This window comes from Typopeltis vanoorti, chromosome 1, assembly GCF_054136105.1.
Source record: "Typopeltis vanoorti isolate ZY-2024b chromosome 1, IOZ_Tvanoo_1.0, whole genome shotgun sequence".
Taxonomy (NCBI): Eukaryota; Metazoa; Arthropoda; class Arachnida; order Uropygi; family Thelyphonidae; genus Typopeltis; species Typopeltis vanoorti.
The window spans coordinates 187,859,816-187,874,936 of NC_143549.1; the positions used below are offsets into that span (position 1 = coordinate 187,859,816).

At 35.8% G+C, this 15,121-nt stretch overlaps 1 protein-coding gene across 1 annotated transcript in view; it reads right to left on the reverse strand.

Moving 5' to 3' along the window:
• Positions 1-15,121, reverse strand: part of LOC150110713 (uncharacterized) — a 410,078-nt gene that overhangs the window by 13,178 nt on the left and 381,779 nt on the right. Inside the window, exon 18 of the mRNA XM_090395888.1 lies at positions 6,678-6,791. Coding sequence (XP_090252014.1) covers positions 6,678-6,791 — 114 coding nt within the window. The remainder of the gene's footprint in view (positions 1-6,677; positions 6,792-15,121) is intronic.

The following is a 15,121-nucleotide window of genomic DNA, read 5'->3' on the forward strand; positions in this document are numbered from 1 at the left end:
CAGAAGTTACCAAAGCAGCTTGAAGAAAAAGTGGAGTTCTTCCATAAATTTATCATAAAATTACGGAAGTGTCACAGATATGAATTTTCCCAAATTGGCAATATGGAAGAGACGCCCATGTACTTTGATATGCCTGGGAATCGAACAGTAAACTCAGTTGGTGCAAAGGGTGTCCTCATAAAAACAACGGGACATGAAAAAACGCATTTTACCGTTGTTCTAGCATGCATGGCAGACGGAACCAAATTAAAGCCGACAGTGATATTTAAAAGGAAGAAAATTCTGAAGCATATGAAATTTCCACCAGTTGTCATTGTTCGTGCCAATCAGAAAGGTTGGATGGATGAAGAAGGTGTACAATTGTGGCTGGATCAAGTATGGAACATAGTCCAGGTAGCTTGTTACGTCAACAAAGAATGCTAGTCTGGGATATGTTCCGGGTGCATTTAACAGAGGCAAGCAAAGAGAAAGCACGTGAGCTACATACAGACCTAGCAGTCAAACCGGGTGGTCTAACTTCCACTCGGCTTATTCAAGCTGGCATCAATCTTTAAACGGCTTATTCAAGCTGACATCAAGTGGCTGCAAAACGGAAGGTTTGCAGCCACTTGATGTCAGCTTGAATAAGCCGTTTAAAGCTTTAAAGGTGTCATTGTTCGTGCCAATCAGAAGGGTTGGATGGATGAAGAAGGTGTACAATTGTGGCTGGATCAAGTATGGAACATACGTCCAGGTAGCTTGTTACATCAACAAAGCATGCTAGTCTGGGATATGTTCCGGGTGCATTTAATGGAGGCAAGCAAAGAGAAAGCACGTGAGCTACGTACAGACCTAGCAGTCATACCGGGTGGTCTAACTTCCGTTTTGCAGCCGCTTGATGTCAGCTTGAATAAGCTGTTTAAAGATCACTTACGTGAAAAATGGAGAGAATGGATGTCATCTGGTTTGGTGCAGATGACAAAGGGTGGGAATTTTTACAAGCCTGAGATCACCCTAGTCACCAGCTGGGTTAAAGAAGCACAGGATTCGACATCATCTGAAATGATTCAATGCTCATTTCTTAAATGTGGAATAAGTAATTCAATGAATGGATCCAAAGATGACGTCATATATGAAAGCAAGGATGACGCACAACAAAATGGAGAGCATGATGAAGACAACTGTTACACTGATGATACAATGCCTACAGATGAATTTATAAATGAAATGTTCGATGACTCAAAAGATGAAGAATTTAAAGGATTTTGACATTTTGTTTTAAAATAAATATTTCTTTCGTTGATTCGTATTGTATTATTTATAATGTTATGGAAGAAGATTAACAGATAGCATTATATGCGGACATGGCATTTTAGGGCTAGTTTTCAAATGAAATTTCTAGTTCGCATTATATGCGAAAATATACGGTATTTTATATGGATTGTAGCCACTGGCTAGAAAGGTGTTGTGAAGGCCACTGAGCTCTGTCATTTGAACAAATAGCCCTGGCTCAAAGGATTAAGTGTTTTGGTATGCCATACTGTTGGAAGGGTAGTGTCACTAGTGTATCTAAAAAGGGAAGACTATTGTTACTTTCTTTCTCTATGGCGAAGTTTATTTTTGAATGTTGGATTTTAAGATGTGCTAAAAATGTATCTAATGTGTCTGAATTAGGTCAAACAGCAAACACATCATCAATATAGCACAGCCAAACTGTTGGTTTAAGTATGGCTGTGTTGAGTGAATGTTCCATGTAGAAGTTTGCTGGGGGAGAGGAACCCATAGCAGTCCCATCTATTTGTATATATATATTTTTTTTCCCATAGGAAATAATTTGTATATGTGGTGAATCTGAATAATTAAATTACGTCAGGGAAAAAATGTGGCTTAATAAGGTTAAGGGTCTTGGTGTATACCATAGGTGGCCAATAGCAGGCCCAGGGCTGCATGCAGCCCATAATGTGATTTTGTGCGGCCCGCAGCAGGATAAAAACTATATTAAATTATATGTATATCAATTTAGTTTCGACCGCAGATTTTCTGATTCATATACTAGTTATATTCATTATTTCTGATGATGGAAACAATTTATATTCTCAACACGGAATCAAAATTGCTTTAAAAAGATTACTCAATTTATAAAATCTACTGCTTCTCTGTGTGAGTTCTACTAGTAGATTTCTATGCTAAATTCTATGCATTGAAAGTCACTTGCTCTGCTCTGGTTACAATTATGATCAGTTTCATAATTAATAGTGTTATTGTTGCAGTTTGTGTCCTCTGGTCAGTTACTTCAGCCTTTGTGTACTATTAGTAAGAAACGTAAGATCTGTGAAGAAAACAGGTCATTTCAGGAGAAATGGGAAAATGAATTTCTGTTTATAAACAATAATGACAACAAACCACAGTGCCTTGTGTGTTTGCAAGTATTGGCTGTGCACAAGGAATATAACCTCAAACCACTACATACGGCACCATGCTGCTAAATACCAACAATACGTTGGACAAGTACGTACTAAAATTGTACATAATCTGAAGAGAAAGGTTAGTGCTCAGAAATCTATTTTTACTAAACCAACATCAATACAACAAAGCTCACTCTTGACATCGTTTGTTGTAAGTGCAGAGATAGCAAAACAAAAAAAAAAAAATCATTATCTAATGATGAATTTGTAAACCTCTGTTCTGTGAAAATGGCACATGCATTTGAGGAAGATAAAATTGCCAGTGAGTTTGAAAGCGTCCCACTATCAAAACAAACCGTAACAAAAAGAGTCGAGGAAATAGGTTCTCACATATTAAATAAATTAAAAAGTGTTATTACAGATTCAGCTTACTTCTCATTGGCTCTGGATGAATCAAGTGACATAACAGATACAGCTCAACTTCTAATTTTCATTCGAACTGTTTCCAAAGACTTTGTTATTAATGAAGAGCTACTAGCATTAGAAACATTGCATAACACAGCCAAAGGTCAAGACATTTATGATGCAGTTATGAAGGTTGTAAATGGTACTGGTGACATCAACAATCTCACAGCTATTGTGACAGATGGCAACAAATCAATGCGTGGTACTCAAACAGGCTTAGTTGGCTTACTAAGGAAGGCTGGAATCAATTGCCCTGTATTGCACTGCATTATACATCAGGAGACTCTGTGTGGTAAAATTCTGGAGATAGAGGATGTTATGAAAACTGTAATGAAGTGTGTGAATCTAATTAAGGGCGGAAATCGGGCCTTGACACACTGCAAGTTTCTTTCTTTTCTGACAGAAATGGAAGCAGAATATGACGATTTAGTGTTGTACACAGGAGTATGTTGGCTAAGCAGATTGAACTGTTTCAAACGGGTGTTTTGCTTTGAGAAAGGAAATAAAACAGATTTTAGAGGAACACAAGAAGACAAACAAAGAACTAATCATAAAACTATGCGATCCTCATTTTAACAGCTTACTCGCCTTTCTAACAGACATGACCACCACATGAATGAACTCAACGTGAAGTTACAGGGACGTAACCAAACAATCTCAGATTTAGTTAGATACCTAGATGGGTTCATAAGTCGACTGAAGGTTTTTAAATTCACCCTGGTCAGAGGAAACTTGGTACATTTCCTTCCTGCAGGGAGTTGATGGAGGAGAGCCATGATATTGACTTCAAGTTTTCTGTGGCAATGTTAAACCAACTTTTCGAGCAATTCAGTAAGTGATTTTCTGACCTCAATGACATGCAGCCATAACTGACATTATTTAACAACCCAATGAAATGCGACATTTCAGAGCAGCATGACAATATTCAATTGAAGTTGTGTGACTTTCAAAGTGACCCTTTTTCCAGTGAAAGGTGGAGATAGGCATTGACATTTGGAAACTGGTACTAAGGGAAAAATATCCTGCATTGAGTGATTTCAGCTTGAGAATTGCATCTATGTTTGGAAGCACATACATATGTGAATGCACTTTCTCAACTATAAGGGAGGTTAAATCATCACAAAGAAGCTGACTGACTGATGACCACCTTCAGGATTTGTTACGAATATCGTCATCATCATTGAAAATCGACTTTCTTGCCGCACATGAACGCCCACAGTGTTCTCATTGAGTTGTGTTACATGTAAAAAAAATAGAAATATGTAATTAAATTTAATTTAACAACTTATATTTAAATCAATCAAGCATTTTATATTGTTCTCTCAGTAGTAAAATGATTTAACAAATACAGTAATTCAATACATATAACTATATTCTTGAAAAAATGCAGAGCTTATTTTTATTTAAGTTCTGTCTAAAAGTGTGTGGCCCGTGTTGCTACCACTTATCATATATTGGCCCTTGTATAGAATGAAGTTGGCCACGCCTGGTCTATACCACTGACAAATGGTACATTACTGAAAGTGAGGAGATATCAAAACTGACCATGATGTCAGAATCCACCAGAGATAGATTTTCCATTAACATTTTAAAGTGCAGAGAGTTTTTAATAGATGAGGGAGAGTTTCCTGTAAACTAGGAAAGTGATTCAATAAATGTTTATTGAATCACTTTCCTAAAGATCAACTACAACCTCTTGAACATCCTGGAGTGTATAAAGTTCCTTGTGCCTGCAGTTTAGCATACTTTGGACAGACTAGTAGATCAGTTAACATCTGCCATGAATTCAAAAACTGCATCCGAAATCATCTGTATGGCTAGTCGGGATTTGTAGACCATGCAACTGGATACTCCTTCTCATGGGATCAGATGAAAAAAAAACCATCTATGTCACATAGAAGTCATTACAGGTCTGAGAGTACTCTTAGAATCAGCATCAGTTATATAAAGCATTCTCCCAACATCGACAAGTATGGTTGCATGAATTGACCAAAGATATCTAGGAGACTGTTATTTTAAGACCTAACAGCTGGACTTCTATAAATTAACTTTATAGTTAACCTACCCATACAGAGCTGTGCATGGACATTAATCATCAGTTGAAATTTAAACTGTTTCCACAATTACTTAGTTTAGTGCCTGTCACAATTATCATTGTGCTCTGATGATGCTGGGTAGAAAACCAGCGAAATATTAGTGAGTTTTATAAAGAATACATTTTTTTACTCTTGGTGTTGTCTATATCTTTAAGCATTATTATGAATAATGCACTTTTAGCATGCCCTTGTATAAAAATAAGTTATATTCTGATTCAATATGTTCTAATTTAACATGTTTGTCCTGGGTACTGTCAGAACATGTGTAAACTGCTGGTGGGAACTAGCTTCAGCATATGTATGCTGCTTCCATGTTGAGTGGTCACGTTTTCACAAAGATTATATATTACATGTTAGTTGCAATTTCAGTAGAATTTTATTTGTAAAATTAGTATTGTGAAGTGTCTTGATGATACTGAATATTTCAAATGTAATTCAAACAGATTTCAAGTTATATATGTACATTCTCGTATGAATCTTTTTTGCTTTACATAAATTGTATACTTAATGTACCCAATGACTACATTATAAATAGCTGCTAAACATATTTTCTGGAAATGAAAATTTGAATGTGGATGTTAGGACAAATGCATTCAGTTAGCTACTATGTTTAATAGCAATCAATCTGTTTTGCTTGCATGCATGCAGCATAGTCGGTGGGAGGGGGAGTGTTGTTCATTATGAAGTGTCATTCCAGTTGTCTCTAATTACAGCAATTGTTACCAAGTATAGTACAAAGACTGTAAAATATCTCTGCGCTATATTTAGCAATACAATAAAACTACTTGTTTTTCTTGCTTCTGCAGTATAGTGTCTGTTGAGGTTGAATGTTTTTCATAGTATAGGAACATTTTTATTCCAGTCTTCGGAACATCAGACATAGTAATAATGTATCTATTCTTGTATAAAAATGAATACTTTTATTTAATGTATTATAACAAGTAGTTGATCTACAACAAAATACTAGCATATATGGCATATCTATTATTGATAAGACAGAAAAGCTGCTGACAAGAAAAAAAATAAATAAATAAAACACACACACACACACCACCCATACACCATTCAGGGCTAACAATCTAAGACTAATTGGATCAACAGTTCATATGGTTACTGGTTATTTATTTTTCTACAACTAATTTCTCACTTTAAGTTTCATTTTCCACCATAAGCATCAAATTAAAGGAACAAGTAATTTATGACTGAATACTATAGAATACAGAATTTGTTTCAACCCCTGGTTATTTAATCACAGATTTATGTGTGGAACTCATCTTAATCCTTATTTTTTTAATAGTATTTGGCATCTCCCTTCCCCAACAGTCTAGTTTTGGTTTAAGAGAGAAGCAAGTTAGAAATAAATCATTTATTTCTAGTGCTGAAAGTTAGGAAAAAAAAATATATATATATATATATGAGATGAATAGCTGCATTCTACCACATAAACATTTACAAAATAAGATCTATCACAGCGTTAATGTATCCGTCATTTGGTGCATGCCAGGGTTGTCTATATGGGACTATTATACAGTTCAGAATACACAAAGCTGGGTAGTTTGGGTATTCATAGTGATCAGCAGGATTTCAGCTTTTATCACCGAGATAAAACTGGCACTTATAGAAAATAAAACAAAATTTAAAATCTAGTCATATAAAACTTATTTGCAAGAAACATACAGAGAAGGCTTATGCCAAGTACTTTAACTGAAATAAATTTTTAAAGATCAACTACCTGCTCAAGAAGGCGACTTCTCAACTCAATAAGTTGTTTTTGATTTTCTTGTTCACTCATTTGTAGTCTGATCTCCAACTTATTAACTTCTTCCTGTTTTTCATTTAATCTCAGCTTTAAAAAAAAAATGATTGCAATTAAACATCTACAAATGAATATCCTTGCTTCTTTCAGTAATAAACACAAAAACTCTTTCTAGTAAGTTGAAACATTAATGAATTGACTAATTAGTTTAATGACAGACTTTGAAGTATTTAATTACTATATTTGGATTTAGAATAAGTATCAAATTTTGTATGGATATTCAGTGATAAGAGGAGTGCTTGAAGAAACTGTAACGAAATCACGTTTCCATGATTTCACTACATAGAGCCAAGATTAAGTTTGATAGTGAATATCATAAGGATGCAAAAGTGAAAGTGATGGAAATGGCTGGTACAAATGATCTAGCAGGTGAAATATGTGGTATGCAAGAAGATATAAAAGAGTGGTTAGTACAAGCAAATAAGAAGACTGAGAAAGTAAAAGCTGTGAATCTGTTGCCATGGTACGATAGCAGCCAGCTGAGATGAATAACTATGATTGTGAATGAGTCAGTACACATATTATGAAAGAGGGATGGTGTGGATGTGTGGAGCAGCATCATTAAGCAGCAGTGAAGAAAAAAGAAAAAGTCGTGGAAGGAGTATAAAAAAAAAGGTGATTAGCATGCCCATGAGCAGTACAAGACATAGACAAGAAGAGTGATCTGCATGGTAAGGAAGGCCAAAGCTAGTTATGAGAAGAGCTAGTTGATAAGGCCAAAAGAAATTCTAATGAATTATTTTGCTATGTGGCAAGAAAAAGGGGAATGAGTATGGAAGGATGACTTTAAAAAGTAATGATGATGGCAGAAGGTAACTGAAGCAAAACGAATAGTTGAGTTACTGAGTGATCAATCTACAAGGATATACCATTCAAATTGCTTGTGTTTGAGTGTATTTGGAGTCAGTTGTCTTGAGAAAGTTCTGTGAGAGTCTGGAAGTGCAGTAGTCAGAGAAACTAGAATGTTTAGGAGGGATGCAGGTGAGTGTGACTTCCTCCATTCCACAAATTCCCTTTGTAAAATTTTGAATAACAGGAGTTCTTGTAATAAAATACCTTTTATGCAAATTTTACAAATATGCTAAGTCCCACTAAAATACTTGTGTATTAATAGAAAAACTTGGTGTAATTGAAATGGAAATAACGTTTTTTTTTAAATTACTGAATATTGTAATATCAAAAGTTTTGTATAAGAACAAAGGAAATTACATATAAGGTAAATTGTGTCTGAGTATACCTCTAGTCAACTAAAATTCCAGACAGATTAAGGGATTAAGTCATGACCTGAGGCCACTGCAAGTGCGAAGGTCAACATTACACGGGGTTTCCCGTCTAAATGCACCGATCAACGAGGGTGAGGTGCAGAACATCAGGGTACCACGACGTAAGAAAAACGAAGGTCATCAGAACCATATAAATAGGAGTTTGCTGCATCGAGACAGGACTTGCTTGGTTTAGTCTGTTCCTGGGGCAGGAAGTCACGTGGAGTTCTGACGAGAGAGTTCGGACTCGTGACGGTATCAAGGTCAACATAAGCCGAGGAGTTTAGAAGAAAGTACGATGATCGTTAACGGCAGCGGAGCTTCACTAGAATTGTGGGTGATGAATCATTTTCCTATTCAAAGACCTGTATTGATGAAGCAAAGGCCAGAAGAATGATGCAACTAAGGCACGTCGTATTAGGAAGAACCAGATGCTGAACTTCCAAGCCGTAGGAATTATATTGTCTGCCGATAACAAGAAAGAAGTCTTGCAAATTACGAAAAGGATGTTCAGGTGCAGTGACAAAGTCTAAAAGAAACAAGAAGAGATAATCAGCTATAGAGGACCAGACTTCATGAAAAGTAAGAACTTTCCATTATTTAGTCAGAAAGAAACTTAGATTGTGAAGGTGGTTTGAAATGATGGAATTGTTTTAAAATTAGAGTTGCAGGACTTTAGGCCTTGAGCTAACAATTGAATTAATTTACTCTATGTAAGAGAAAGCCTAGCTGAATTGTATAGTGAATCTACTTATATTTAATTGTTGTAGTCATTCCTTAAGACTGAAGTTTTATATACTGACGATCTGATTATACGTAAAGTTAAGAAAGGGGATAAAATTCTAGACAAGTAGTCCTGCTAATATTCAGATGATTGTGAGAAATGATCGTATAACTTATATTGAGTTGTTAGATATAGCATACATATTAGATTTAAGTCAAATTACTTTGTATCAATTGTGTATTTGTTTCTTAGTGATGAATAAATTGTTTTCTTGTCAAAATAACTTGCCTGATCTCTAAGTCCAATGTACTACTCATAAAATCGAACCTATGTATCTTAAAGTAGATATTGCCACGACTACAGAGTAAGAATTATTTGTAATTTGGTATAGAGATAAGTTGGAAAGGAAGGAGCTGTGTGTCATACTGGGTGTTCTATTCTTCGGAGGGAGATACTCCTCTTATCCTAGAATTTTGGTGGCACAGCTGACTAACAAACAAATTTTCCAAAATTTAATTTAGAATAAACACCAGTAAATCAGACGAAGAGATTGGCTCCATTCTTTGTTCTTGACGTCTTGCACACGTGAGCCTTACTAATTGTGGCCACAAAAGATAGATGTAACGTAACTGACGATTAGTCAGAAGTGTAGTAAAAGTTAAGTAGATAAGTTTCAAATGAGAAAATGTAGAAATTTACAAAGGCACAGCCGGACAAGAATTAATTAATAAGAATTAGATTTCACAATAAAACATAGATTTTAACACCTTACACCTTAGCTTGTTGCTTAGCCCATTAAAGTTAAGAACCTGAGAAGATACATTCAGCATCATGTGATCACTCTTCCACTTACTAACCTAAGTTGTGGAATGGAGGAAGTACTGCAGTTCATGAATACTAATGCTAGAAGTATTCAGAATAAGGATGAAGAGTTTTGGGCATTGGTTAGCTCAATTGGGCCAAACGTTATAGGCATTAGTGAGACTTGGTTGACTGAGGATGATATAGTCATAGGGATAGAATGCAAAAGGATATAGCATCTTCAGAAAGAACAGGATGAGAAAGGTGTTTTGCTAATGATAGCAGAAGAATTGAAGCTAAAATGTGTAGAAGTACATCAGGATGACAGGAATGCAGCATAGCATAGGGCAATTCATTTGAGGCTATGTGATGTGAAACAGCGCCAACAGGATGAAATATATAATTGGCTTCTGCTGGAATCCAGAGGGGTATAAGAGAAAGCATAGATGGCATGCATTGTTAAATTAGCATGAGGAGTGCAGGTGGAATAATTCTTATGAGGAATTTCAACTATGGGGAATTAGACTGGGAGCAGAAATGGTCATAGGGAGGGAAGATGCAGCTGCTAAGAGATAAATACCTGAGACAGCATGTAATGGAGGAGATACATGGTAAAACAATGCAGGATCTGGTCAGAGCATCAGAGAACTGAACAGTAACCAATCTAGTTATGCTGTCTCCACTTGGGAAAAGCGATCACGTAGGCTTGACCTGGGAGACTGACAGATGGACTTTTCTGTTGAGAAGAGATACGGAATTACAAAGCAGGTGATTATAACATGCTGAGGAGTCAGCTTTCAGCAGTGTCATAGCACTGAGATGTCCCAAGAAGTGTACCTAAGATTTGGAGGGGAGATGTTTGTTGTGCATGGGAAGTGGTGAAGAGTGTTTGAAGATAGCGGTATCAGATTGTATACCAGGAGTTGCAGAAAAAGTTGTGAAGGGAGTATAAAAAAATAGTGTTTAGTGAACCCATGAGCAGTACAAGGCATAGGCAAGAAGAGTAACTTTTATGATAAGAAATGCCAAAAGAAATACTAAAGAGTTCTTTCCATGGCTAGTAAAAGGAAGAATGGCTATGGAAGGATGACTTTAAGAAGTGCTGATGATTAGGAGGTAACAGAAGCACAACAAAGAGTTGAGTTACTGTGATCATTTTAGAAGGGTGTACCATTTAGATGGTGATACTGCAATGCTAGATGTGCCATTGACTGATGAGAGAACAGAGATTGAAGAATTGGAGGTGCTTAGGATATTGCAGAACCTGGTTATGGGATTAGATATCATATTGGCTCATGTATTACATGAATGTGCAAGAGAATTATTAGCTTCTCTTACCAAGCTGTTTAATTTAAGCTTCAGTATACTGGGAAGGTGCCAATGGAATGAAAAGAGGATAAAATAGTCCCACTGCATAAAGGAGGCTCTAAGACAAAAGTAGAAAATTATAGGCCAATCACTATCTCAGGAGTGGTGGTTAAGGTATTGGAGAAATTGGTAAAAGACAATTCAGGACTAGGTGGACAGGAATATGATACTTTACAAGGACACAACATGGTTTCATGAAAGGTGGGACCTGCTTTAGTAATTTACTTACTTTTTTTACAATTAAGTAACAATGGATTTGGATAAAGGAAACAGCTACTCAGTGATACTGCTGAACTTTGCAAAAGTGTTTGACTGGCTTTCACATTGACCTCTGTAGCATAAATAGGAGCAAATGGTGATAAATATGAATCCAGTGATTTGGATTAGAGGACAGCTGATGGTCAAAGAATGGTTTATGGAGGAGTTGGGACCAGGAGAAGGCAGGTGAGTAATGGTGTACCAGAGGGCTCAGTACTTGGTTCTCTGCTGTTTAATTTGTAATTTAGAATTATTTGATTTGATGGTAAATATTCAGGTGACTGCTGCTGACTGGGAAGAGCAATAAAGGTGATATAGAGATCCTGCAGGATCTCTACATCACCTTCATTGACTGGCAGTATGGGCAAAGATAAATGGCTGAGTGGAAGATGATGGACTTTGGGGAGAAGACATCCCAATCAGTGTACTATATTGATGGAAAGGAAAGTGATAAGGCCTTCACCTGTGAACAGGGAGATGAAGTTTAGAAGACACATTGCAAAGATAGCCAAACAGCATATCCAATTATGTGGTTGTTGAAGAACACACCAACAAGCAGGGATAGGGAAGTTATTGTTCTCTTTTATAAGACTACCTGGATTCTGTGGGGATGAAGAAGTGGTGAAGAATCCAGAGATGAGTAACAAAGACTCATCTCTGGGTGAGTCTTTGTTACTCATCCAGAGATGTGGTAGGTCTATGGAATGATCCATAAGGGAACAGACTGAAAGTCTGTGGGTTTTAAAAACTAGCTGACAGATGATAAAGAAGAGACATAATAAAAACATACAATTTATTACAGGGATTTTTAAACAGGATTGACACTGAATAGTTTTCAGTACATGGCAGGAAGGGAGGAAACAAAAGGTAACCCCCTGAAAATTGTATAAGCAAGGGTGACAGGACTAGATTTTTTGCTTGGAGGGTGGTGAAAGGGCAGAATGGGTTGTCAGAGGTGGCTGTGATTATTTCCTCAATGAATGAGTTTAAGGAGAGGTATAATAGGTATTGCATGAATAATGGGTGTCCTGCAATGAGTCATTAAATTTCAAGGAGATACCCACTGAGGAGATAATTTATAATTATCTCCTCCACTTTGCTTATTAGAGGTTTTTTCTGTGAATTAAGATGATAAATGGCCTTCAATGAATCCTTAATGAAATACTAAATTCTAGCTCATAATGTTTATCTTTCTCTCTTCATATAAAATAAAGTTTAATTTCTTTATAGTATACTGTCAGAAATGAAATAGGCTGTCATCTATAACTGAGTATGAAAAAATTATTTGTATTTTTATGAAGAAAATGATAACAGATATGATCTAATAACTAAAATAAATTATTATTTCCCATGTTTTTCTAAAGTTAAATTGGCATCATTAGAGAAACATCATGAAAGGCAGCTGCACCACTGGTGGGCTAAGGAACCTGCTCTAGCCATTTAATATGATATTTAAGCCACTTCAGCCCTCGAACAAGCACAGTGGTGGTCTCACACACACACACACACACACACACACACAGTAACAAAAAAAGTCTACCATCTAAAAGTCTTTCAAAAAGCACCCATGTCACAGTGAGATTTGAACCTACAGTCTGTTGGTTGGAAAGCAGATGCACCATCACTTGATCAACCAGTTAGCAAACTAACTGCATTCTGTTGATAACTGTTACATACCTCAACAACCATAGTGAATTTATATAACATAACGGTTTGATGAAATAAAAAAAAAGATTATACTGACAAATTTGAATATAAAAAATGAAGAGGCATTCCTTGGCTATAATTCCAGTGAATGGCATTCATTGGAATTATCGCTAACCAAGGAGACTAGTATATCATGTCTACTAATTAATGTGTTTTTCAGCTGGTTGTTATATTTTGCGAAAATAAAAATTTGGGTCTCTGGAAGGGAAAACCCTACTACCTCTGTGTGAAATTGGCTAACTAAAAAGAACATATTCCACTTCAACTTAAAAGACCTCTAGCTTTACTAATCTCTTATTTATATGCCTTTATAAATGTTTCTTGCATCCAAGACAGCTGCAATGAATGGGGATCCACAAATGAAAACCTTGTCAGCTGCATGTGTCAGTGAAACCGAGATGCTTCTGACAGAGTATCTTGAAATTTCACCTGTTAGGTAATAATAAACAGAAGTAGAGAAGTTTATAAAATTAATATTCACAAAAACAGAAATGAATGAAAATACAATGTCAAGTAGAAGAGAAAGACAGAGAGAAACAGTGAAGAAACTGGAAATGAGACTGTCCATGTATGCATAACAAAAGTAACAGTAGCAAAGATACAAAAAATTAACTGAAGATAAGGAATACAAATAAAAAGCAAGGAAACTGCTGTATTAAATTTATATTTAGTTGGTTGTTTTGGATTTATGGCCAGTTCATCAGTTCTGTGGAATGCAAAACCAGAGTTTCTAGGAGGAAAAACCCTGTCGCTTCTATATGAGACTGGCCAGCTCACCTTTGGTTAAGCTCTTATAAAGATTCTCATCTTAGATGGGATTCAAATCCAGGTCCTATCCAATCAAAAGGCATCATTGATACCAACTGAGCTATGAAAATTTATGGAAAATAAACACTGACCAAACATTATTATTATCCTAAGACCCCATGGAGTCAAAGAATCATCTAGGAGGTCCTTTTGTCATACCACGCTTAAACACACCCAAATTCTCAGCAGACACCACACTCTCAGACAATGCATTCCAATCATTCACAACTCTGCATGCAAAAAACCTGCTTCTGAAATCATAATTTGTTAAAGTAACTTCAATTAACATTTTACTAGTATAACACTAATATTATTAAAAAGACTGCTAACAAAAATACGGAAATTCTATATTTTACTAAATCAATCACTAAATATTTTGAGATAAGCATGTAATCATTCTTAGTAAACATGGAACTGCTCATAACTTCAAATGATTATCTGAATCATCTTTTATTTTTAAATCTGCTTTCATAAATCACTTTGGCATTATTCCACCTAAGTTTATTTGTAAACCTACAGTATGGTTGGATTAGGGATTTCTTTTCTATTTTGATTATTTATTTTTGTATTTTTATTCATTTTTACCTAGTCTGAAAACTCTGCTCTAGAAATCAAACATGGAACTTTTTCAAGCCACTTCAGGCCTTCGTGTGAGAAGGTGGCCTCAAACCAGAAGATGAAATTCATCTCCTACCTGAAGACAATCACAAACATCCAAGCCTGTGGCAGGATTCAAACCCACAGCCTGTTGGTTAGAGAGCAGATATGATAACTACTCAGCAAAACCAGGCCGGTATTGGTAGAATCAGAGTCCAAAGGATTTTAGGTGGAACAATCCTTAAGCAGAGAGGTATTCAAAAAAAAAAAATTGTATGTAATCTTGTTAATTAAGAATTACCATAGTATTTCCCTTACCTGCTTTCATAATTATAATTCTTTTGTTGTTCTTCATCTCAAGTAGTTCTAATTGATGAAACAAAAACACCCTTTTGGTGGTTTTGCTTATGTAAGGACATTTGCAACATCCAGTCTGATGTTGTTTACCATGTCGTTAGGAAGACTGTGAATCCTTTTTGATCTATATCATAATTCCTTAGTAGATATTTTTTTTAAGTGTGAGAAAGTAGTTGTGGTCACAACCTAGTGTGCTGAAAGCTTTTGTGGAAAGGACGACAAGTTTACTGCAGTTTTTTGGGTGATTAATGAGGCTTGGAAGTATTATTTATTTATTAGATTTGTAATTTTAATGATGTGCTAACTTTTTACATTTTCAAATTCTTTTGCTACGGAAGTGTCAGACACATCCGAAATGACTGTCTGAAGATTGGCATTCAGCAAGTGGTGAGCTCTTCTTCCAATGTACAAATAGCCTGGTTGGTGTTGGCAAGTGGCACTTTTTTAGCCAATTGCTAAAATTTACACCAAATCCTAAA